The sequence below is a fragment of the Xenopus laevis genome, chromosome 1L (genome assembly GCF_017654675.1).
Source record: "Xenopus laevis strain J_2021 chromosome 1L, Xenopus_laevis_v10.1, whole genome shotgun sequence".
Lineage (NCBI taxonomy): Eukaryota > Metazoa > Chordata > Amphibia > Anura > Pipidae > Xenopus > Xenopus laevis.
Genome location: NC_054371.1, coordinates 212,224,021 through 212,250,047, shown reverse-complemented (window position 1 = coordinate 212,250,047; position 26,027 = coordinate 212,224,021). Strand labels below are relative to the sequence as shown.

Here is a 26,027-nt window from a genome sequence, read left to right as displayed (position 1 = left end):
CTTCCTTGTTTTGTGACAAAAAGTCACGTGATTTCCCTCCCCCTATAATTTGCATATGCAAATTAAGATTCTGTTCGCCCGGGCAGAAGGATTTGGCCGAAAACGAATCCTGCTGAAAAAGGCCGAATCCCGAACCGAATCCTGGATTCCGTGCATCCCTAAATAAATCAGATGAATAAACCAAGTCACCAGCAAACTGTTGAGCAAACCCAGGCTGCTTCTGTGAAATGCATGGGATTAGTTGAATGGACTCCGGTTAGTTAGCTGGTTATAGTTAGCTGGTTATAGTTAGCTGGTTAGCATAGGTTTCTCTCAACACAAAACATCCTTGAAATGAAATTTTTATTGCAGCCAAAAACGCATCTCACTTTTTTTTTCTTCTCTTTATCTGTACATAAAATAAACTAATATATACACAAACTTTCATTGTAACTTACAGGGTTATCCGTTTACAACGGGCGGCATTCGGTTGAACAGAGAGCGTTTGCACAAACTGAATGCTTTATCCTTAGAAATTTGGTTTAATAATGAGATGTTGCCCCTGTTTGCTAAACATCATACCAGAGATGCCCCCCCGTGGGGCTTTCGGCTATTATGGCCCACAGCGTGCAGCTTCTTTCGCCTGCCACTGGGGAGGGGGGGGAGCTGTAGTTCAACACTACAACATGGCGGAGAGGATGATGTCCCTGGCCTACAGGGTGACTAAGGCATGCCTAAAGCTTCACTGTTTCTTCTTACGTTCTGACTCCAAGCAGAACTTCTCATAGGCCTCTTCCATTTCAGGATCCATCTCATCATCGTCATCATCATAATCTTCAAAGTACCTGAAATAAGCAACCGCCATTAAAATGTATACACTGAGATAAAAAGGCGCTAGACCTTTACATATATAAAACATTAAGTGCAAATACTAATTACTGACCAGGGATCAGAGAGATTAGCAGTAGGGATGCACCGAATTCACTATTTGGGATTCGGCTTAATCCTTCGAGAAAAACTCGGCCGAATACCGAACAGAATCCTAATTTACATATGCAAATTAGGGGGTGGGAAAGGGAAAAGGTGGAGAACATTGTTTTGCTTCTTTGTTTTGGGTCACGTGATTTCCCATCCCGCCCATAATTTACATATGCAAATTAGGATTTAGATTCAGTTTGGCCAACCACAAGGATTCGCCAGAATACGAATCATACTGAAAAAGGCTGAATCTAGAACTGAATCCTGTATTCAGTGCATCCCTAATAAGTAGGGAATCAGTTAAAGGGACATCGTCATACCACACACAGTAATTAAAATCTGAACGTCCAAGTAGTCCTAAAACTACTGGAATATTGCATATATTTCTTAAAGTGGACCTGTCACCTACACATGAAAAGCTGTATAATAAAAGTCATTTGCAAATTAAACATGGAACCCATATTGTTTTTTTCATTAAAGCATCCATACTTGTTCTAAAGGCGTTTAAATATCTGAGCTGTCAATCAAATATCTGCCCCGCCTCTATGCCTCAGGCATAAAGGTGGGGCAGCCACTTACTTTCACTTTCCATTCAGTAATTCCTGGATGTCATAGCCCTCCCACATTCACTGCCCTCCTCACACTCTATAATTGTGTAGGACAATGTGTATGGGCATTAGGCCCACCATTCGGGTGCATACACATGATTTTGGGGTGATACAGTGTCCACAAAATGGCTCCTGGCTTCGTGCTGTTATTGTTTAATTTCAAGACTGAAGGAAACAACATTTAAATAATAAAATGTAGTGTAAGTTTTATTTTGCTCAACTAACATGATAAAAAATAATTTGAAATTATTTTATAGGGTGACAGGTCTCCTTTAAAAGGGCACTACACACATTTGGAAAATAATCGAGTTGCACTCACACACCCTGGCCTTCAATTAGGATAATCCCTGGCTGCAAACCATTTAATAAATCAGCAAGGGTTTACCCTGCTAGCAGTACCTGTGTGCCAGTGAATTTTCTTCGGATCCGTCACTACACACATTTGTTCATAAGAGACTTTTTGTAATACACAGTAAGTTAGGTTGAAAAATGACACACACCCATCAAGTTCAACCTTAAGTCTGTATATAACCTGCCTAACTGCCAGTTGATCCAGAGAAAGGCATAAAACCCATTTGAAGCCTCTCCAATTTGCCTCAGAGGGGGTGGATAATACCCAATATAAAAGATATATTACAGAGTGGAGTGGGAAGAGAGAGAGAAAAAAAAAAAAAGTCAACATACGGGTCTCCTCCACCGGAAAAGTCTGTTCCATTTTCATCATAATCCCGAAAGAAATCTTCCCGGTCCATAAGCTCCTGGTACTTTTCCTGGTAATCTGAAGGAAGGGATGAGGGAGTCACATTATTGGGCTTTATGGGCACCAGTTACTTCTTACTCCATATTCATAGATTGGAAGAACCTAGGGCTGGATTTAAAAATACTTCACCTCTAACACCCCCTTTCGCAAACTCACATGTTCACTGCTCACACCCCCCTCACCAATTTGCCGCTCGCAGTTCCCCCACTTGGCTTCTTCTGGCCCAGAGTAATTGGGGACTGGGCAGGCGGGAAATTCAAAGTCTCCCACCCAGTCCCCAGTGGAGATGCGGCATTCTGCCCCTCGGATTTTACTGCTCTAGGCCGCGGCCTTTGTGGTTTGTCAGAACCAACACAAAAAAACCAAGGCACAGTGATTAGCTGTAAAGGGATGTAAAAGCAAAAAAATAAAATCCCATTTTTACTTTCTTTAAAGAAAAAGAAACCAATCTCCAATATTCTTTAATTAAATTAAGATACCGGACTGTAGGCAGTAAAATTGCCCCTTCATTTACTTGCTCTGACTGCTGCGGATATGAATCTCTACACAGTCGCCGGCTTCTCTACAGGGAAACAAACAAAGCTGCTCGAGGTCAGGGAAGTAAGGTTTGAAAGTACGATTGTTTCCCTAAATACAGTCAGGTTTCTTATAAAAACTGTACAGATTTTTTAATTGAAGTATATTGGGGATAGGTTTCTTTTTCAGTTAATAAAGTAAAAATGGGATTTTATTTTTGCCTTTACATCCTCTTTAATGTTTTCATCACCAGCTGCAGGGACAAAGATCATGGAGCCAGATTTAAACAGATAAACTGGGATTCGATTTGGTTCTGCAGAGTTGGAGAAAGTTTGTATTAAACAATACAAAAACTATAAAATCCACATTAGATCACATGACAACACAGGACCCAGTGCAGTCTGTATATTCTGATTATTAATCAGTCTTGCTGTATCGGCTTCTGGCAGATATTATTTGACTTTAATAATTTGTGATAATTTATGACGATCTCTAAACAGCAGCCCAGACCACATTGAGCATGTGCACAGTCTTGGTCTTGCAAAGATGTTTAACAAAGTTACAAGATGGTGACCCCCTGTGTCCAACTTTGAAAGCATAAATCATTTGTTTGATTAGGCTTCTGGTTTCATGTTTTTGTTTAGTATACAAAACACAGCATTTCTAGCCTTATTCTATTTTACACTTTAGTTCCCCTTTAAATTGTGGATGTTGGCACTCCCCACTATTGTAGTAAAGGTTAGAGTTCCCACTAACTTCTTAGCCACCAGGAAGCATCTGCATATTCACCTTGACATAATCTAAACTGAATTCTAATGGGGCAAAGATGAAACCCTGTGTTATCTTACCTGGATCTGCTGCAGTAAAGGGGACTCCTTCAGATGTGTAAAATGTTGGTTCATTCTGTAAATCACAGAGAGAATGGGAAAGCATGGCGGCAGGTTCCAAGAGAGACATTTTGTATTCGTTTTTACTAAAAGCCTATAGAGAGTTTCTTTATTTCAAGATTCCAACATATTAAGAAACATGTCAACAGCTAATAAAATGAGTTTTGTGACAGCGCCACCTGTTGGTCAGTTTTCCAAATGTCATACAATTGCGTCACGTGAAAATCTCATCAGTTAATAGTGCTGCTCCAGCAGACTTTTGCAATGAAATCAGTTTTTCAAAAGAGCAAACAGATTTTTTTTTAATATCTAATTTTGAAATCTGACATGGGGCTAGACATGTCGGTTTCTCAGGTGCCCTCAGTCATGTGACTTCAGTCACTCTTTACTGCTGCACTGCAAGTTGGAGCGATATCACCCCCTCCCTTTACCACCCCCAGCAGCCTATCAACAGAACAATGGGAAACCAGATAACAGCTCCCTGGTAGATATAAGAACAGCACTCAATAGTAAAAAAACAGGTCCCACTGTGACACCAGTTACATTGAGCAAGAGAAACTATTATCTATCTGAAAGCAGTTCCATCATGAAGTGCTGGCTCTTTCTGAAAACACATAACCAGGCACAATACCCGGATATGGCTGCCTACACACCAATTTTACAAAATAAATACATAAAAAAAGTAAATATATATATATATATATATATATATATATATATATATATATATATATATAATTATTTGCAATGTAAACAGTGTCATTTAGAAATAAAAAACATAAAAATCATGACCCTTTAGAAAAGCACTCAGCAATTTTGCATTCTATTTATGCTGATTTTAAGGATTTATGAGGCCTCACTGAAGAAGATAAAAGAGAACAATATTTTGATGGCAGCCCTTTACTCTGAGGTTGTGAGGGTATAGGGACAGTTTAGGGGGAAAAAAAAGCAGATTCCTCAGTTGACATTGTATGACAATTAGCATAAGTAAAAGTCTAAGCAAGCTATTAAAGTGGAATACATGAATAATGAAAACCTCTAAAAATATGAGCCATCATCTTCTAGTTATGCTGTTCTCTTTGAATCAACTATCCTTACCCCTTGGTTGAACAAAACTAATGCATATCTGCTGGTGTTTGCTCTACTTGGGAGTTGCCTGCATGTTAGAAAACAAATGTTATGGATGTATTCAAAGGAAAGCCCAAATTCAGCTCAAAATGCCCTCAAACAGTTTAACAAATCAGAATTCCAACAGAGAGTTTGAGAATTAAAAGACTCCCAGCATGGCTCAGGCTGGATTATGGCAACAGTTGAAATCCTACCATGAAATAGTTGGGATCATTTTCTGGAGTGGCTTCTTTGAAGGTGGAAGCAGCATGGACCCTGCCCCAGTTACTTGAACGCAATTCCACCAGTTTCAAGAGCATCTGCTTTACATCTCTAGTGGGGAGGACAAAACATGGAGCTTCAGACATCTCAGGAGGCAATTTCCCGAACACCAACCCTAGTTTTTGAATATAATGTGATGAGAAATTTGCCCTTTCCAACCTGCTACAGTTTGCATCCAGAACCACATTCTTCATCCTCTGCATCACTTGGTCCATACACGACAACCCTTTTTCTTTCCAAGCATCTTCTAAAATGGACCCTGTTAACTGCAAGAGAGGGAGAGAGATGCATCTAAATTATAACATGAGTCTACACTAATGGAAACACATCATCATTTATATATGTACAGTGTCAGCAAGTTACGGTACACGCGACTTTACATTAAAGGAGAACTATTGCGAAAATTAAAATTTAACATTAGCTTCAGCATATTGAAATAAGAAACTTTCTAAATACAATCAATTAAAAATTCTGTACCGTTTCTAAAATAATCAAGTTTATCTTCACTATTCCTCTCTCAGCATCTGTTTCTCTTCATTCTGGCTTCATGAAACAGTTGGGCGTCAGATAATCATGGACAGTTAGATCCAATATATCTTATAGGGGGGCTCCTTTTGCCTAGAAGATGTATTAGAGCTCACTCTATTAAAATAACCAGACATCATGTCTCTCTACATGCAGAATTTGTGCAAAAGGCATTTATTTTGTTAGATTTTATTTGTACTGGAATCAGTAATTTGAGTGAAGTCTAATACATCTGCTAGGAAAGGAAGCCTATCCCCTATGAGATATATTGGATCATTCATTTGACACCCAACTGCTGCATGAAGACAGAATGAAGAGAAACAGATGCTGAGAGAGGAATAGTGAACATAAACCTTGATTATTTCAGAAACAATGAAGAATATTTAATCGATTGTATTCATAAAGTTTCTTACTTCAGTATGAGGAAGCTTATATTAAATTTTCATTTTCGCGATAGTTCCCCTTTTTAATTAATAACAAACAGGGGTCTCACAAGTAAACGAACAAGGGTTACAGAATAAAAGTGGAATGAGAGGGCCTTGCTCACAAGAGCTTACAATTAAAAAAAGGAAATCAGTCTAAAAACTTTCATTATTTGCTTAAAATGAGCACTATGTGAGAATGGGTACAACACACACACACACCCTCTCCTTAGTTACCAGTGCTACAGCAGTATAAGGGGGGGGGGGTGGCACCCTGGTTGTGTTTCTTTTGTTTGACACAATAAACAATAGGGGCTTTCCCCCGATTTGCAGCATTATTTGTGTTTAATGTTTTCTATATGGGAGATAAATGGTTCAAGCCTATGATTAAGTACCGGACAGCACAAAACGTGTAAGGCTATGTATTCATCTATTTTTTTGCCATAAAATAAAGTTTTCAGTTTTGTGGGATCTGTGAGTGCCTTTTCCGCTATGGGAGATAACCTTCATGTATTTCAGTGCTTTCTGGATAAGGGGTTCCCAAATAAGGCATCCAATACCTGTGTAACTCCACTCAATGTACCAGCAGCACAGGGCAGCTTTGATGTCAAAGTCAGACCTCCCAACCCTCTGTATTTGCATGCACGTCCATTCAGCCCAGCAAGGAGGAACAATAGCAAATCATAATGGACATTGGGGAAGGAAGAACAATTAAATGGGTGGTTCACCTTCAAGTTAACTTTTAGTATAGAATGGTCAATTCTAAGCAACTTTCTAATTGGTCTTCGTTAATTATTTTTTATAGTTTCTGCATTATTTGCCTTTTTCGAAATTGATTATGGTCAAAACTGTCAAATCTAGATTATTCGATTCAAGTTTTTTTTTAAAAAAAATTGAATTTGATTTTTGATATTTATCATACTCTGGCCCTTTAAGAACTCAAATACGACTATTCTCCACCTAAAACCTGCTGAATTGCTGTTTAAGTCAATAAAAGACGTCCAGGGATCAATTCTGAGTTGTTTGCAGCCTTCCTGACATTCAAGTTTTTTTTCTGAGAAAAAACTTGAATCTAGTTTTTAAAACTCAAATCGAATTCCATTCGAATTTGATTCAAGTTTTCAGGTCTGAGTTTTCATCTGAGTTTAAAAAATTGGATTTTATGATTACATGTCGAATTTCAAATTTATGATAGTTCAGGGGAGTTTTTAAAAACTCACATGAATCCGAAATTCGACCTTGTAGGCTCCTCGCCAGTCCACATAGGGGCAAGCAATAGCCAATCACAGTCCATATTAAGCAGCCCCAGGAACTTTTAGCATGCTTACGTTGCTCTTCTCTCTTTTTTTACATCTGAATGTGGTTCACAGGAGACAAAGTTTGGGGACCCCCGCAGTAGCCCAACAAATAAAAGATAACTGCACCTTCAGTAGTTTGACTGCACACATCAGGTTATCATCCACTGGATTAGAGAACAGAGAATTCAGTAGTTCTTGGAGGCCACTTTGCAGAATTGCAGCCCGAGTTACTTGGCCTTTTGCTCCCTTGATCTAGAGTGAAGAACAAGAAAATGGAAGTACAACTACACACAGTGATATGTATTATATGTACAGACCAGTGAGAATATATCTACAGCCATATCCAATTTTAGAAGATTCTTGAAAGACAAATGGAGGGCCTGGGGTTTTCCATTTTTTTTTTTTTTTGGAAACGCACAAGTTAGGAATCTTAACGATTCGGGTGTCAAGAAACTTGTAATTGTGCTTTCACTGCCTTTGCATTTATAAATACTGTATATAGAATTCTTACCTTTTCCATTGCATTATGGGAATGGTCTCAAGTGAGGCCCCAAAGTGCTAAAATGTTACACAGATAAATAGTCCGCATATCAGTTATATAACTCCTGGTTTGGAGTTATATAACTTTTTTCAAAATTCAAAATCTTTTATGGTCAAAACTGTCAAATTCAACTAGGGAGTTCTATAAATTCAATTCAAGTTTTTAAAAAAAAAAAAAAAAAATTGAATTTGCTTTTTGAGATATATCATACTCTGGCTCTTTAAGAACTCAAATTCAACTATTCGCCATCTAAAACCTGCCGACTTGCTGTTTATGTCGATGGGAGAAGCCAAGGGACCAATTTCAAGTTGTTTGCAGCCTTCCTGACATTCGAGTTTTTTTTTAGAACACACTCGAATTGAGTTTTCAAAATTCCTATTAAATTCGATTCAAGTTTTCGGGTCGATTCCATTCCATTCCATTTAAAAAATTAGATTTCTTACATAAATTTCGATTTTATGGGAGTTTAGGGGAGTTTTTAAAAACTCACATACATTCGAAATTCAGCCTCTAATAAATGTGCCTCTAAATGTGTTCCCAGCCAGGCACGAAGTTCCAGCTTCTGTTTGGCTATTTTAAAGCTGTAGTACAACACCTATCATTCATTCTATTTCAAAGCACATGGCATGAATGGGCAAACTGAAATGTTCCCTTCCCAAGGTTCATGTAACTTCATAGAGTGTTACCTCCAGATTGAGATAGAGCTCTCCCAGGAAGAGTACAAAGGCATGGAATTGCTTTCTGGTGGCACCATCACCCTTTGCTGCCTGATCCCTTTTATCAAATTCTTTTTGACACCTGCAAAATAGGAAAAATAAAGAGCTTATGTCAGTGTGCTTGGCTTCTTCTGAATCTTCCCAGCTTTCAAATTGGGGTAGAGACCCCCTGTAAAAACAAATGCTCTGTAAGGCTACAAAGTAATAAAAAGTAGCAATAACTAGAAGTCATCATTATATTAAGGGCCTCTCCTATTCATATTCCCGTCTCTTATTTAAATCAATGCATGGTTGCTAGGGTAATTTGGACCCTAGCAACAAGATTGTTGAAAGTGTAAACTGGAGAGCTGCTGAATAAAAAGTTAAATAACTAAAAAACAAATGAATACTAACTGCTATATTGGGGTTCATTTATAAACATGGGCAAATTTGCACCAGGGCAGTAACCCATAAGAAACAGTTATTAGCTTTTTGCAGTCAGCTGCATGGTGAACACTGAAAGCAAACATCGGATTGGTTGCTATGGATCTACTGCCAAGGAGCAAAGTTGCCCAGTGTTTATAAATGAGCCCCTGTGCCTCAGAATACCACTCTCTACATCAGTGATCCCCAACCAACCCCTTGGATGTTGCTCCCAGTATCCTGAAATAGTCTTGGAAACAAGTTTTAATTGCATAAAACTAAGTATGGTGCCAAGAAGAGCAACGTGTTGCTCTCCAACCCCTTGGATGTTGCTCCCAGTATCCTGAAATAGTCTTGGAAACAAGTTTAATTGCATAAAACTAAGTATGGTGCCAAGAAGAGCCTCCTGCAGGCTGCCAGTCCACATAGGGGCTACCAAATAGCCAATCACAGCACTTATTTGTTACCCCCCAATGGACTTTTTCATGCTTGTGTTGCTCCCCAAATCTTTTTACATTTGAATGTGGCTCACTGGTAAATAAAGTTGGGGAACCCTGCTCCACATTATCCTAAAATTTAATTTAAATGTGAACAACCTCTTTAAAACCACCCTTTCCCCCCTTGTATCCCATCTGACTATAAATGCACCTTGTACAGCAAGGTCTCTTCAAAATACAATATATAGCACATATTAAAGATAAGGCAGTTCAAGTGTTAAGATAGTTGCAGGTGGGAAAAGTGATCGTATGCTTATGCATAATGGTATGTCATATACATCTGTAAGCATGCATTCTCACATACCTCTTCAGTAATAATTGCCTGAAGTTCTGGTTCCGTGGGTTAATGTGCAGATTATTTGACAGGTAATTGCACAGTCGTGCTCCCGTGTAAGAGAAGTTTGGAACAGAAGTGGCCTAATCGATAGAAAATTACAATAAAACACGCATTCCCAATGCTGCAACATCATACACAGTTTCAGTTGCTGTTGGTTTCTAGAATAAATTATACATGTACAGTGAAGCCTTGATTTTAAGTGCCCTGATTGTAAGTTTACCCCCATTTTCAATTTTTTATTTGTGGTTGTACCAATTTACAATGCATTTCAATGGGTGCATTTCCCTGCAGGGTCGGACTGGCTGGCGGGATACCAGGAAAAAAACAGATGGGCCGCCACCTGGCCAGACCCCCTCTCCTGATCTCCTGGTCCTAAAATAAAAACCAATTTCGGGTGCCGCACAACTCTGTGCGGCTCTGTGTGCATATGCGCTCCGTGCAGCTCCGCGTGCGCATCATGCGCTTCTTATGCGAATGTGCAGCTTTGTGCGGCATCGCGATAGGGGGGCCATGGGGTCCGGAGAGGGGCCCTGGACAGCAAGTCCCGGCGGGCCCCCCAGTCTGACCCCGTTTCCCTGTTTTTAAAGGAGAAGGAAAGGTACCAAAACCTTTTATTGCCAATAGATTATCCACAATAGTACAAGCTATAACACTATTTATTCTGTAGAATGCTTTACCATACCTGAGTAAACAGCTCTAGAAGCTCTCTCTGTTGGTTTAGGATAGCAGCTGCCATATTAGCTTGGTGTAACATCACTGCCTGTCTGAAGCCCTCTCCTCTCACTCATAGCTCTGGGCTCAGATTACAGCAGAAAAGGGAGGGGGGGGAGAGAGAGGTGCAAACTGAGCATGCTCAAGCCCTAGCCCTGGAGGTTTAAGATGAAAACAGGAAGTCTGATACAGAAGCCCATGAGTACACAATAGAAGGAAAGAAATGTGGTGTTTCTTTTGACAGAGAACTCAGAGTAGTATTACTTTGAGGGTTTCCTGGTGTATTTATATAGACCTTTCTGATAAAGCTTACTTAATTTTAGCCTTTCCTTCTCCTTTAAGTTTAAGTAATGTTTTCCCGGATTTTAAAGCAAAATTTTACCCTGATGTTCCCATAAACTGCTTTTTTCCCCCCCTCTATGAATTATTTGTGAAATAAAGAGGTTTAAAATACGAACAGATATATATTTTGCCATGGTTTTGCCTGTAAATGGTCAATTCCAATGAGTCTGCCCCTTATACAGTCCTGCACCAATCACTTATTGCTTTAGGTTGTGTATGTGACTGACAGTCTTGCACATGCCCCCCATAGTGTAACATTAACACTGAAATGCTTAACCCTTGTTATTAACACAGTAAATATTGTATCTCAAAGTAAAACTGACTCCTGTGCTTATATCCTTTCAGTACTTGAAGAAAAAGTTACTTTAACACATTTCCCTGATTTTACATTTTCCTGAATTTTACATAATATTTTCCTGGTCCCCTGAAAAAACGTAAAATAGTGTGGGGGGGGGGGTTCTACTGTATATCAAACAGATATAGGCTAAAAAATTATGAATTGCATGAAAAATAATATCCTTTAGGTTTATAAAGTGATCCTGACACCTCTAAACCAATAACTGTCTGATTTGTAAGATTCAATAACCCTTTGGGAATGAAACAACACTGGGGCTCATTTATCAACACTGGGGCTCATTTATCAACACTGGGCAAATTTGCTCATGGGCAGTATCCCATGGCAACCAATCAAATTGTTGCATTCCTTGTTCTACTTGCAGCTGGCTTTAAAAAGCTAATCACCGATTGGTTGCTATGGGTAACTGCCCATGGGCAAAATTGCCCAGTGTTGATAAATGACCCCCACTGTGTCCCCTTTAAATATTAGACATAAACAGAAATACGAGTTATAGACAAACTGCGATAAATGGTTAAGATATGGAATGATATGGATTACAAGATAATAAGTCATTACCTGCTGGTAAATAAGTTCAACGAGTTCTTGTAACAACTCATCTGTAGTAACACAGTTAATCAGTACATCGGAGAAGGGGAAGATTTCTGCCTCAAAACTTCCAGGCTGCTCAGTTAAATGGTTTAAAAAGTCTTGCACGTACTCTGCAAGTGTCGCCTCAGGAAGCACTGGACAGCAGCCGTTCTCTTCAACACAGTTCTACAAAACAAGAAGGAATACCTTATTTTATGAAAAACATATATTCAACCAACTAAATCAATGACAAATTGGGTTACACATAGCAACCTATCAGATGTAAGCTTTCATGGATAAATTGCTGCAAACAGTACATGTTGATTGGTTGAAATGAAATACCAAGGCAAACATTGTGCTTGTTATTGCATTAACCCCTTTCATCCGTGAAATATATTTGAAATGTTATATTTAGTTTAAAGGATAAGGAATGTGATAAAGGTATGGGACCTATTATCCAGAATGCCAGGGACCTGTGGCTTTCCAGATAACGGATGTTTCCCTAATTCCCCCTGGGACCCGCCCACCCTGGCCCAAGCCCCACCCCAGATCCTGCCCACTTCACATAACAGTTAAAAGACCACACAGACATCAGCGCCAAAAAAAGGTAACCCCCCCACATACACAAGTTATATTAAGCTATAGGGGACCAGGGCCCCCCTTACAAGTAAAAAAAAAACTGGGGCCCCAAAGAATATTTTTTTTAAAAAAAACATTGGTGCCAGGGGCCTATAGAGTATTAAAATAATACATTGGTGGCCAGGGGATTAAAAAAAAAAAAAGACACACACATTGGTGTTAAGTAGAATTGAACTTGTGGCTTCAGTACTTCAACTTTGCCTCCTTTAGTGACTTTGGGTCTTTTCGCCGCTTCAGGACTTCAATTTCGCTAATTTCATGACTTCGGGTCTTTTCGCCGCTTGCGGAACTTCCAGTTGTTCGGGACTTCGGAAGGAGGCGGCGCCGGTTTTGGCGCTGTCAAGGGGGACTCGGCTCTTTCGAATAGTTCAGCACTGCTAGGCCTCCCTTCAGGCCTGCGCCCGGTACACTTGCAGTGTCGGACTGGCCCGCCTGGATACCAGGAAAACTCCCGGTGGGCCCAGGTGTCAGTGGGCCCTTTTCCTTTTAACTATGTGGCCAATTTCATGGTCATTCCTTATTTCTTTATGGGAAAAAATCCTTAATAATGGAAGAATGAAATAATAATATATAAACGACTAGGAGAATAAAGAGGTTGAGTGAGGAGAGGAGGAATAATAGTTTGGAAAGTGGGCCCACAGTCTAAGGTTTTCTGGTGGGCCCTTGGCATCCCAGTCCTACACTGTACACTTGTACCCCCTGTCCCCCCCCTGATGGCAGCCCTGTGTGTGGTCTGGAATGGGCCTGTCTGCTCCCAACTAGCTATGCCACTGTCTGGGAAATGACTGAAGATGGAGGTATGAAAAAGAACCAGAGGCTGGTGTGTTTTATAGAAGGGAAACATGGGCCGAGATAAAAAGCAAGCATTGGTTTGGTGCCCCCGAGTGAATACTAATTGCCATCCCGCAGATAATACAATTTCCCTTGTCATCTACAAGATTTGCAATACAGTACGCTGGGACTATTTGCATTTCCATATTTACTCTGTCGGCTATGTTTATTTACATTATTCACTTATATGTGCATGTAGGCATACTACCTAGCACTAACCTTGTTGTGATATCCCTCCTATAGGTGTGTTGCTTATCCGGCAGCACAGTGAGCCAGCACCAGGAATCCTGCCAATCTGTCACCTTAGGGCTCAGCTGGGCTTACAGGTAAGGGATCCGTTTTCCAGAAACCCATTATCCGGAAATCTCCAAATTACAGAAAGGCTGTCTCCCACAGACTCCATTTTATCCAAATAATTTAAAATTTTAAAAAATTATTTCCTTTTTCTCTGTAATAACAAAACAGTACCTTGTACTTGATCCCAACTAAATTATAATTACCGTATATACTCGAGTATAAGCCGACCCGAGTATAAGCCGAGGTACCTAATTTTACCTACGAAAACTGGGAAAACTTATTGACTCTAGTATAAGCCTAGACACAACTAGAGCCCTGTCTCCCAGCAGCGCACATTCTGCCAAAGCGACCCCCCCCCAGCGATCAACCGGACTTCTTTGCAAAGTTGATGGTGACAGAGAATTGCCAAACGGATTACTGTGTGCATTGTCCCACTGTCCCACTACCATGTGCAGAGGGTGCTGTGTGATATCGCCATCACTGTTAATCTTTCGTATAACCAACAGAGGGTGCTGTGTGATATTGCAGTCACTGTTATTCTTTCATATAACCAACAGAGGGCGCTGTGTGATATTGCAGTCACTGTTAATCTTTCATATAACCAACAGAGGGCGCTGTGTGATATTGCAGTCACTGTTATTCTTTCATACAACCAACAGATGGCGCTGTGTGATATTGCAGTTACTGTTATTCTTTCATACAACCAACAGATGGCGCTGTGTGATATTGCAGTCACTGTTAATCTTTCATACAACCAACAGATGGCGCTGTGTGATATTGCAGTCACTGTTATTCTTTCATATAACCAACAGAGGGCATTGTGGGATATTGCAGTCTCTCCCCAAGTGTACTGTTGGTATAGGAATGATTAAAAGTGACTGCAATCTCAGCTACTCGGTCGGGTACCGCTGACCCGAGTATAAGCCCAGGTAGACTTTTTCAGCACATTTTGGATGCTGAAAAACTCGGCTTATACACGGGTATATACGGTAATCCTTATTGGAAGCAAAACCAGCCTATTGGGTTTATTTAATGTTTACGTGATTTTCTAGTAGACTTAAAAGTTAACTGGAAAATCAAAATTTAATATAAAATTTAAAAAAATGTAATATAATGAAATAAGAAACTTTCTAAATATAACCAATTAAATATTCTCTACTGTTTCTGAAATCATGTTTATCCTTATCCTTCATGTCTCAACATCTGTTTCTCTTCATTCGCTCTTCATTCAGGAGTTGGGTGTCAAGATATTCAGATATTCATCGACAGTTAGATCCATTATATATTGCAGGGGGCTCTTTTTGCCTAGAAGATATATTTGAGCTCACTCTATTAAAATCATCAGACATCATGGGCACATTTACTAAGGGTCGAAGTGAATTTTTGAATTTCAAAAATTTTGAAGTAATTTTTGGATACTTCGACCATCGAATAGGCCAAATTCGACTTCAATTCGAAGTCAAAAACTTAGACTTCAAAAATCAAAGTACTGTCTCTTTAAAAAAGTTTGACTTCGACACTTCGCCATCTTAAACCTGCCGAATTGCTGTTTAGCCTATGGGGAACCTCCTATAACCCATCTTGAGTGTTTGGGCAAGTTTTGAGAAATCAAGGGTTTTTGGTAAAATCGTATGATCGTACGATTAAATCGTTCGAATCACTCGATTCGAAGGATTTCATCATACGATTTTAAAAATCCTTCGACTTCGAAATGTCGAACTACCTTATTCGATGGTCGAATTTCGAAGTTTTTTTGCACTTCAAAATTCGACCCTTTATAAATCTGCCCCTACTAATAACTGCAAAAGGCAGTTATTTTGTTAGATTTTGTTTATACTGGAATCAGTTATTTGAGGGATCCCTAATACTGTACATCTGCTAGGAAAGGAAGCCCCCCTAAAAGATATATCGGATCATTCATCTGAGACCCAAATCCTGCATGAAGACAGAATGAAGAGAAACAGATGCTGAGAGAGGGATAGTGAACATAAACTTTATTATTTCAGAAATTATGCAGAATATTTAATTGATTGTATTTACAAAGTTTCTAATTTCAGTATGGTGAAGCATATATTACATTTTTATTTTCGGATAGTTCCCCTTGAAGGTATGAAGATCCAAATTACAGAAAGATCCTTTACATGGAAAACTACAGGTCCAGAGCATTCTGGATAACGGGTCCAATAGCTGTACTGGGTCGGCCAATTGCCCTGCCGCTGTGATGTCACAACCTGCCCCCGTGAAGTCACACACACTGCCCCTTTGGGACAGGGAAAAGGTGGCAATCCTAATGAGGTCCACCACCAAAGTGGGGCGCACTCCCTTCCAAAATTTCAAAACGGAGGTGCTTGTAAATGATTGTTAAAGGGACATTTTTTTCAAAACACATCATCTAATAGGGCTGCTCCAGCAGATTTCTGCACTGAAATTCGTTTTTCAAAAGACCAAACAGCTTTTTTTTTTTTAAATCTAATGTTGAAATCTGACATGGGGGTAGACATATTGTCACTTTCCCAGCTGCCCCCAGCCATGTGATTTGTTCTCTGATAAACTTCAGTCACTCTTAAGTGTTGTGATGCAAGTTGGAGTGATATCACCACCCTCCCTTCTCCCCCAGCAGCCCATCAGCAGAACAATGGGAAGGTAACCAAATAACAGCTCCCTGTTAGCTCTAAGAACAGCACTCAATAGTAAAATCCAGGTCCCACTGCGACACATTCAGTTACATTGAGTAGGAGAAACAAGAGCCTGTCAGAAAGCAGTTCCAGCAGTGCTGGCTCTTTCTGAAAACACTTGATTAAGGTGGCGGACTGAATTGATTTTAGAATAAATAATCTATAATGAACTAATTGAGAAGACAGCGATTAATTAATTTGAACACAAACACGGGCACTGTAGCACGCAGTACTTTATATTTATACATAATACGCTGGTTTCTTTTTTCGATATACAGGTATAGGATCCCTTATCTGGAAACCCGATATCCAGAATGCTCCGAATTACGGAATGGCTGTCTCCCATAGACTCCATTTTATCCAAATAATCCAAATTCTTAAAAATGAGTTCCTTTTTCTCTGTAATAATAAAACAGTACATTGTACTTGATCCCAACTAAGATACAATTAATCCTTATTGCAAGCAAAACCAGCCTATTGGGTTTATTTAATGTTTAAATGAATTTCTAGTAGACTTAAGGCATTAAGACCCGTTATCCGGAAAACCCCAGGTCCCGAGCATTCTAGAGAACAGGTCCCATACCTGAATTATATTAAACACAAGTAATTTTGTATCTATTACACATTGATGTAACCAAGTATTCCCCAGTATCCTTGAGATTATGAACAGTGTTTCAATTAAGTTTATACAGTTGATAAGGTTACATTTTAAGTGGTAACTATAAGTGTGAGAAGCATATATCTGAAGAAATCCTAGATAAGGCATAGAAAGCAAGAAGTTTCATACAGTCACAAACAAGGTTTCTTTTCTTTTTCGTCTTTGAATTAAATTTATAACTGCAGGTAAAGTTGACTTAGAGATCATATGGAATTCCTTGGATTTTACACTCCAATAATTCAGCCCTAATTTATACTCAGCCTCTTTAACCCACATTATCTTGTACCTTCTCTGCTCGTCTCTTGCAGATCCCCTCTTAAATGACTTTGACACCTTACACATGGATTGATATTCCTTTTTGTTGGTCATTTGACATATGAGCTGAATGTTGTGTATATATATATATATATATATATATATATATATATATATATATATATTTCTATCAGAGAAGACCACAGCTTCATTGTAATCGGCTTGAAAAAGGAACTAAATGTTCTGAAAGCTCGCTATGATTATATTAGTTAGCCAATAAAGGTATCACCTTTATACCACTTTTGTTATTTATTTATTTTTTTTATTTCAAAAGGGTTGCCCATGTAATATTAAATTTATAGCGTTACTCCTTGAGTGTCTGGGCATATATCTTTTGTTAAGGAGTTGAATTCCTTTTTAGTAATAAAACTTTCTGAAAGCACATGACCAGGCAAAATGACCTGAGATGGCGCCTACACACCAATATTACAACTAAAAAAAATACACTTGTTGGGTTAAGAAAGAAATTTTACATGGTAGAGTGATTTATCTACGCTGTAAACAGTGTTATTTAAAAATAAAAACGAAATCATGACAGAATCCCTTTAACTCAGCAATAATGACGTATTGAGAGAGAGATATGGAGTATTTCTTTTTTGAGACCTGATTTTGGGTGATTTTGTTCTCATTCATTTGAAGGCAGTAAACAAAAGACAAACACCAAAAAAGTCCCTTGCTTGATACTCACATTGGCTTCTACAGAATATCCTGAGGGGTAGAACTCGGCAGCATTCACAGACAGATTTGAGAGGAGTCTCCCAGGATCTGCAGGCTGTGCTTTGGATACGGCCATTGAGTAAGTGTGAGGAGACAACTGGGCCGGTGGTGAAGACCTTTCCTGACTTGTCTGTGCTAAAGAGCCAAGATAATATGAATAAGGTCAGCTGAGTTGTGAAGTAGCAACTATATTCCAGGACACAACACAGTAGGGCAAACAAAACAACTACACAAACTAGGAGGCGAGTACCAAGGACGTCAGTAAGGGAAAAACTCATTGTGTAGGACGAATATACATAAGAAACAGACATGTACTGAGTCAATGGGAAAGTGATGTGAAGCTTTATATTCCCTTTAGAAAGTGATTTACCAACAATGCTTATTGTCTGTTCGCCTTTAAATTCATGTTAAGTATGATGTAGAGAGTGATATTCTGAGACAATTTGCAATTGGTTTTCATTTTTTATTATTTGTGTTTTTTGAGTTATTGAGCGTTTTATTAAGCAGCTCTCCAGTTTGCAGTTTCTGCAATCTGGTTGCTTAGGTCCAAATTTATGGGAACAGAGCCCCAGGGGGTGAAGAAATACACCCATATCCTTAAAGGGGGCAGTTGGCCTTTGAATTAAGTTTTAGTATGAACAGAGTCATATTCTAAAATGAATTTGCAATTTGTTTTCATTTTTTATTATTTGTGTTTTTTGAGTTATTTATCTTTTTATTCAGCCGCTCTCCCGTTTGCAATTTCTGGAATCTCTGTGCTAAGGTTCCAATTCCCCTAGCAACCATGCATTGATTTGAATAAGAGACTGGAATATGAACAGGAGAGGGTTTGAATAGAAAGAGGAGTAATAAAAGTAGCAATAACAGTAGCCTTAAAGAGCATTTGTTTTTATATGGGGTCAATGACCCATTTGAAATCTGGAACGAGTCAACAGAAAAAGGCAAATAATTTAAAAACTATAAAAAAAAAAAGCCAAAATGAAGGCCAACTGAAAAGTAGTCATTCTACAACATACTAAAAGTTAACTTAAAGGTGAATCACCCATTTGAATGCACAAGAGAAAACAGATATACAAAGTAGAGAAATGTGTAGATCACTTTTAATTAATATCCAAAATGTACATTGATTATATCTGCAGTGTACATATTACATTATCTATATACAAGTACGGGACCGGTTATCCAGAATGCTCAGGACCTGGGCTTTTCCCAAAGATCCATAATTTGAATCTTCATACCTTAAGTCTACAAGAAAATCCTGTAAAAACATTAAATAAAAAAACAATAGGCTGGTTTTGCCTGCAATAAGGATCAAGTACAAGCTACTGTTTTATTATTACAGAGAAAAAAAAGATAATTATTTTTAAGATTTTTATTATATGGAGAAAATGGAGTCTACGGGAGATGGCCTTCTTTTCAAGCTTGGAGCTTTCTGAATAATAAATCCCATAACTGTACCTATCTATATACAAACATATTTTTATATTCAAGACATCAATTTTACAGATTAAAACAGTTCTTTAAATTCCCAAAGTGAAAGTTTGAAAGACTTTCGTTTGTGCCACCGGTCCTGCAAGTACTTAATGTTGACAAAAGATGCCACACAAAGGGCTAATCTCAGTGCATTTCAACTGGCAAGTCCTGCATGCCAAGTGCTCAGCTATGCCAATCGGTTGACTGATGCAAATAATACCGGAACACATAAAAAAAAAGGGAGGGTGGAGTGGTCTGACATTTTCGGAATGAAGTCACCAGCCCGGATTTTCCAATCAATGTAACAGTCTCTTACAGGCTTCACATGGAGAAAGGCAGGCAAACAAACAAATTGCTTTGTGGTTCACATTTAAGTTAACTTTTAGTATATACAATGGCTAATTTTGAAGGACAAGGAAAGTTTAACTAAAAAAATAGTCTAGAAATGTTGTACATTATGTTTTGGGCTTCTGTACCAGCCCAAGGCAACCACAGCCCTTTAGCAGTAAAGATCTGTGTCTCCAAAGATGCCCCAGTAGCTCCCCATCTTCTTTTCTGCTGATTCACTGCACATGCTCTGTGCTGCTGTCACTTACTGAGCTTAGGGACCCACTCACAATATACAGTACACATAGAATAGAAATGTCACAATATAAGGCTGATTAGTAATTAATACAGATAATTACTACATGGCAGCACAGAAACCAGTGCAATTAGCATCAGAATTTAATAATCAGCCCTGTAGCATCAGCTTATATTACAGACCAACCTCATTTTCTGCTGGATAATTAGTGACGAGCCCTAAGCTTAGCTTCTCAACAGCCAATCAGAGCCCACTGAGCATGTGAGTGTCACAGACACTTTCCAAGATGGTGACCCCCTGTGACAAGTTTGAAGTCCTGGATCATTGCTGCTATTGACAAGCTGAAAATTTAGGCTGTTGCAATAAGTTCAGTCTATAAAACATGGTGTTTTCAGCCATATTAATTTTTAGGGTACGGGGGGGAACAAGGAGTGGGGACTATGGAGGGTATGGGTTTTCATTAGTTTGGGGGTTTAGTTCTCCTTTAAAGGCAGCTATTAGAATTGATTCAATAGTTCCTAATATTCCACAGATACTGCTAAGAAATGTATCAACTAATTGTATCAACTAAATGTAGCAAATTGTAACAGTTCAGAATCTGCTCCTCGATCACTGAGCTGCCAGAATGAAAAACCTGAGACAGGAACATTCAAATTTAAACTTACATTTTGGGAAAACAGTAAAAAATAAAAGATGGAAAGCAAGTGAAAAAAAGTATTTGTTTATGGGGAACAATCTGAAAACGACAACTGAAAAAAAGTGTTTTGAAGGTGAACAACCCCATTAAGCAACTTTCAATTTGGTCTTCATTTTTTCTTTTTTACAGTTTTTAAATTAGTTATCTTCTGACTCTTTCCAGCTTTCAAATGGGGGTCGCTGACCCCAAGACAAATGCTACAGGCTACAAATGTATTGTAATTGCTATATTGTATTGCTCAGCTTGCTATTCAGGCCTCTCCCATTCATATTCCAGTCTCTTATTCAAATCAGTGAATGGTTGTTAGGGTAACTTGAACCCTAGCAACAAGACTGCAGAAACTGTAAACTGGATAGCTGTTGAATAAAAAGCTAAATAACAAAAAAACACCAATTACTTTATCTTAGTAACAGTTAACTCAAATGTGAACAACCCCTTTAACTTTCTGATGCATACACAGACCCTGAGCATGGGAGCTATGCTCAGCAAAATTTGACTGGGAGTGTAGCATTACTGGTGATGTTGCTCATAGCAACCAGTCAGATTTTGCTTTTCTTTTCTAAAAATCGAGTTGCTGATTGGTTGCTCTGGGCACCATCACCGGGAATGCTTCACTCCGCTTTTTACACAGCATGATAAATAGACCCCTTATTGTTATTGCTGCATTTGATTACTCATCTTTCTATTCAGATCCTCTCATATGCCAGTCTCTTATTCGAATCAGTGCATGGTTGCTAGGGTAATTTGGATCCTAGCAACCATGTTGCTGAAATTGCAAAGTGGAGAGCTAGCTGCTGAATAAAAAGCTAAATAACTGAAAAACCACAAATAATAAAAAATAAAACCAACTGCAAATTGTCTAAGAATATCATTCTCTACATCATACTAACAGTTATCTTAAGTCCTTATGTGTAAATTCATGCTCGCCACCTAGATCACGAGAATATTCCAATCTAAAGAGCTAAATGGCATGTTTATAAAAGGAGGGTATTTTTTTTTTCTGCCTGAGAAATGTCTCATTGCAATGTTATTGCCAAGTAAAACTATGGAACCGTAGTTATTGAAATCATCTTCCCCTTTATTCTAGTGCTTTTTGGAATTATAGGATATATGAAATAGGCTATATATATATATATATATATATATATATATATATATATATATATATATATATATATATATATATATATATATATATATATATGTTGGCCTATTATAAGTCTTCTGTACATTTGAATTTAATGTTAATATTTTTAATGAGAGAAATATGGCAATATATATCCTAACTAATCCAGCCCACAGTGTTCTAGACAAGCACAAAGACTCTCTCATTGCTAAACATTAGGCATAGCTTCCCCTTTGCAAGGCATATGACTGATTTCCCAATAGCGAGACACTGAATATGAGAACATACTATTCTAGGAAGCAGCAAAACACTAATCAAACCCAAGGGTTAGCGGAGGGCAGATGCTGGAAGACAGAAGCAAGGGGCACACATTGGATACTGACAGATGGAGGGTTGGCAGATATACATTAGGAGGAATCAATGACGGCTGGTGCCAAGAAAAAGTGACAGGATAAACACAGGGGCACTGGATTGTAATCTCTGTAGTGTAGCTTTAAAGGGGGTTGCTCACTTTTGCATTAACTTTTAGTATGATGTAGCTAGTGGTACACAATTAGCAATTGGTTTTTATTTTTTATTACTTGTGGTTTTCAAGTTATTAAGCTTTTTATTCAGCAGCTCTCCATTTCGCAATTTCAGCAATCTGGTTGCTATGGTCCAAATTACCCAAGCAACCATGCATTGGTTTGAATAATACAATAGATTTAGTCCACTGCTTCCACCTGTGTAAAGTGCTCACTTTCCAATAGGGCCACACCAGTAGACCAACATGTAATCATTCAACATAAAGTAGGATGGAGCACACAGTAAGCAGACTCTGCTGCAATAAATTTTATTCGGATCACAACATGTTTCGGATCTGCATGGATCATTTTTCACTCCATGCAGATCCGAAACATGTGATCCGAATAAAATATATTGCAGCAGAGTCTGCTTACTATGTGCTCCCTCCTACACTATTTTGAATGATGCATTGGTTTGAATCAGAGACTAGAATACGAACAGGAGAGGCCTGAACAGAAAGAAGAATAGCGATAACAATAAAAAGTAGCAATAACAACAAATTTGTAGCATTACAGAGCATTTGTTTTTTAGATGGGGTCAGTGACCCCCATTTGAAAGCTGGAAAGAGTCAAAAGAACGAGGCAAAGAATTTAAAAAAAAAAATAATGAAGACCAACTGGAAAAGTTGGCAATTCTATAACATACTTAAAGGGATACTGTCATGGGAAGAAAAAAAAATGAATCAGTTAATAGTGCTGCTCCAGCAGAATTCTGCACTGAAATCCATTTCTCAAAAGAGCAAACAGATTTTTATATTCAATTTTGAAATCTGACATGGGGCTAGACATTTTGTCAATTTCCCAGCTGCCCCAAGTCATGTGACTTGTGCTCTGATAAACTTCAATCACTCTTTACTGCTGTACTGCAAGTTGGACTGATATCACCCCTCCCCCCCCAGCAGCCAAACAAAAGAACAATGGGAAGGTAACCAGATAGCAGCTCCCTAACACCAGATAACAACTGCCTGGTGGATCTAAGAACAACACTCAATAGTAAAAACCCATGTCCCACTGAGACACATTCAGTTACATTGAGAAGGAAAAGCAGCAGCCTGCCAGAAAGCATTTCTCTCCTAAAGTGCAGGCACAAGTCACATGACCAGGGGCAGCTGGGAAATTGACAAAATGTCTAGCCCCATGTCAGATTTCAAACTTGAATATAAAAAAAATCTGTTTGCTCTTTTGAGAAATGGATTTCAGTGCAGAAGTCTGCTGGAGTAGCACTATTAACTGATGCTTTTTGAAAAAACATGTTTTCTGATGACAGGATCCCTTTAAGTTAACGTAAAGGTGAACCACCCCTTTAAGGCATAAATTGGAGGTCAAATGTTCATTTACGCCAGAAAATCATTTAAGCACCTAAATGTCAGTTTTTGTAAAGGCCACCCGACAGCAAAATGTGTGTTTTATTTTAACATCAGGAAGTTGGAGCAACGCAATGTACCCCAATTGGACTCCATGTTTATGAACTGGAGGAGATCACATAAAACATGGTCATTAACTCCATAAGCCTTATGCCAACTTCCAACAATTCTACACTGTTCCAACAAATTTGTCCAGACTTTTTTTTTATTCTGGATTCTTAAAGGAGAACTAAACATAAAAACACTGGTGGCACAAGAACCGTCAAGAACTTGATTGCAATGACTGCAGTGGAACGGCACAGGGGATTGGCGGTTACAGGGGATTGGTGGGTCACGGGGTATTGAGGGTAACAGGGGATGGGCGGGCCACAGGTATTGAGAGTCAGAGGGGATTGGTGGGTGACTGGGGATGGGCGGTTACAGGGGGATGGGCGGGTCACAGGTATTGAGAGTCAGAGGGGATTGGCGGGTCACAGGGAAGATGGCTGTGACACACTCTGCAGAAACTAACAATGCCAATGCAAGTGTATAAAAGAAAAGAAGTGCCAGCCCAGGGTACAAGGTCAGCGATTACAGTCCCTGAGGGCACCCAATAAATTGGTATAACCATTAATTTTAGATTTAGTTCTACTTTAAAACCAATAAAAAAAAACTCTTCCTCCAGATTACTGTGAATCCCCCTCCCTCCTGCAATGTGTGTGAAGTCCATCCTGCAGCCTTCAGCTATTGATGGACCACAACTCCCAGGATCCTCTGCGTCACATACAGAGAGACAATTACCTGCTCCTGCATCTCCTCCTCCTCCAGGCGGCCCAGTGCGAGGCGGCCTTAGTGGCTCCTGCTGCTGTTGTTGCTGCTGTTGTTGGCTCCCCACGGCTTTGGCTCTCCCAGGCTCATCCCCAGCACCCAAGGCCCCGCTGAAGGCCGGTATTTTCCCTCCCTCCGCCGCTTCTACTCCCCACCCGCGACCTCTCCCCCCTCCCGACCCACGTCCTCTGCTCCTCCCGGCCCCAGGGGCCCGCTCAAACCCATCAGACATAGCGCTGTAACAAGCTCCGTGCTCCAGCGGCAATAGCCCCCAGGGCCCCGAACGATCACAATTCTAACCCGCCCCCTGTCACAGTCACACATTAAGTTATTGGCGAAACCCAATAAGTCAGCGCCACCTGCTGCCCGGAGGAGCCAGAAATGAAAGTAAACACAGCTCGTCTTCCTTCTGCACCACCGCGATATACGTAGAGCGCCACCTACAGTCCGGAGGTCGTCTATTCAGCCAGCGGAGAGAAGTGCAGCTGCTGTTATTGGGCAGCACTGAGTTATTTCCTAACAGCTCCGGAGACTGTCAGCTCAGGGATCTGATCTCTTATTTACAATATTTGCTAGAGGCGCCACTGATTAATACATTCTTTGAGTCCATATGAGCAGGCAAGGCAAATAGTGGCCTAATTAATAGCAGCATTCCTCTATTTGCAATTAAATCAAGCGTGTGGGCTGCATGGGGACATCCTTATATTCCCTCCCCTTATATATCCTTATAATACACAAGAGCCTATACACACTAACATACAGTCCCTTCCCCTAAAACCACCTTGCCTTACTATACCCATCCCAGGTATACAGCCCCTTCTGTTCATACCAGCCCATGTTTCTCAATGCAGTTCCTACATTTCCCTTCACTTATATGAGTAAATGTTACTATTTATTTGCATACCTCCCAACATTTTGGAAGTAAAAAGAGGGACAAAAATGTGTTCTGCATGTAGTGCAGCAATTTTTTTGACCACACCCATTTTAGTGGCCACACCCCGTAATTACCATGTTCATTATAAGAATTTAAAAATATTTCTCCTTATCTAAACTGTTAAAATTACTTATTTTCTTATCTCAAAATTGTTACAAAGTATCTTATTTGCACCTGTTAGCTGTACTGGCCTCTCTGCCAAAAGCCAATTAAGTTAGAAACTTTGTTTCTTTTTCTGGCAGTGCAAAGAAAAGAGGGACTTTCCAGTACAAATGAGGGACCTCAGATTGAGGTGTCAAAAGAGGGACTGTCCCTCTGAAAAAGGGACAGTTGGGAGGTATGTATTTGCATCTGTAGGGATATCTCTGCTGCAGCAAGCACATGACTGCGAGTACAGAGCAGCCCAGCAACACATACAGACTATATGCCTGTTTCACAATTCCGTGTCACTTAAAGGGGTGGTTCACTTTTAAGTAAACTTTTAGTATGTTATAGAATGGCCCATTCTAAGGGCT

At 39.4% G+C, this 26,027-nt stretch overlaps 1 protein-coding gene across 1 annotated transcript; it reads right to left on the bottom strand.

The window, feature by feature from the left end:
* Positions 1-325: 325 nt before the first annotated feature.
* paip1.L (poly(A) binding protein interacting protein 1 L homeolog) lies at positions 326-24,908 on the bottom strand. The gene is made up of 11 exons (XM_018266207.2): positions 24,552-24,908; positions 17,937-18,100; positions 11,822-12,019; positions 9,823-9,935; positions 8,590-8,701; positions 7,489-7,614; positions 5,277-5,383; positions 5,051-5,168; positions 3,690-3,744; positions 2,250-2,343; positions 326-824 (listed from the first exon to the last, which is right to left on the bottom strand). Exons 1-11 carry the CDS (start codon positions 24,808-24,810, stop codon positions 722-724), a joined length of 1,449 nt encoding a protein of 482 aa, XP_018121696.1. The 5' UTR covers positions 24,811-24,908; the 3' UTR covers positions 326-721.
* Positions 24,909-26,027: the final 1,119 nt, after the last annotated feature.

Excerpts from the sequence above, each read along its gene's own strand:
- paip1.L (XM_018266207.2), bottom strand. The coding sequence starts at position 24,810 with ATGTCTGATGGGTTTGAGCGGGCCCCTGGGGCCGGGAGGAGCAGAGGA. Across the intron at positions 7,615-8,589 it reads AGCTCTATCTCAATCTGGAG|ATCAAGGGAGCAAAAGGCCA; the intron begins GTAACACTCTAT and ends TCTTCACTCTAG. Across the intron at positions 5,169-5,276 it reads CTGGATGCAAACTGTAGCAG|AGATGTAAAGCAGATGCTCT; the intron begins GTTGGAAAGGGC and ends CCTCCCCACTAG.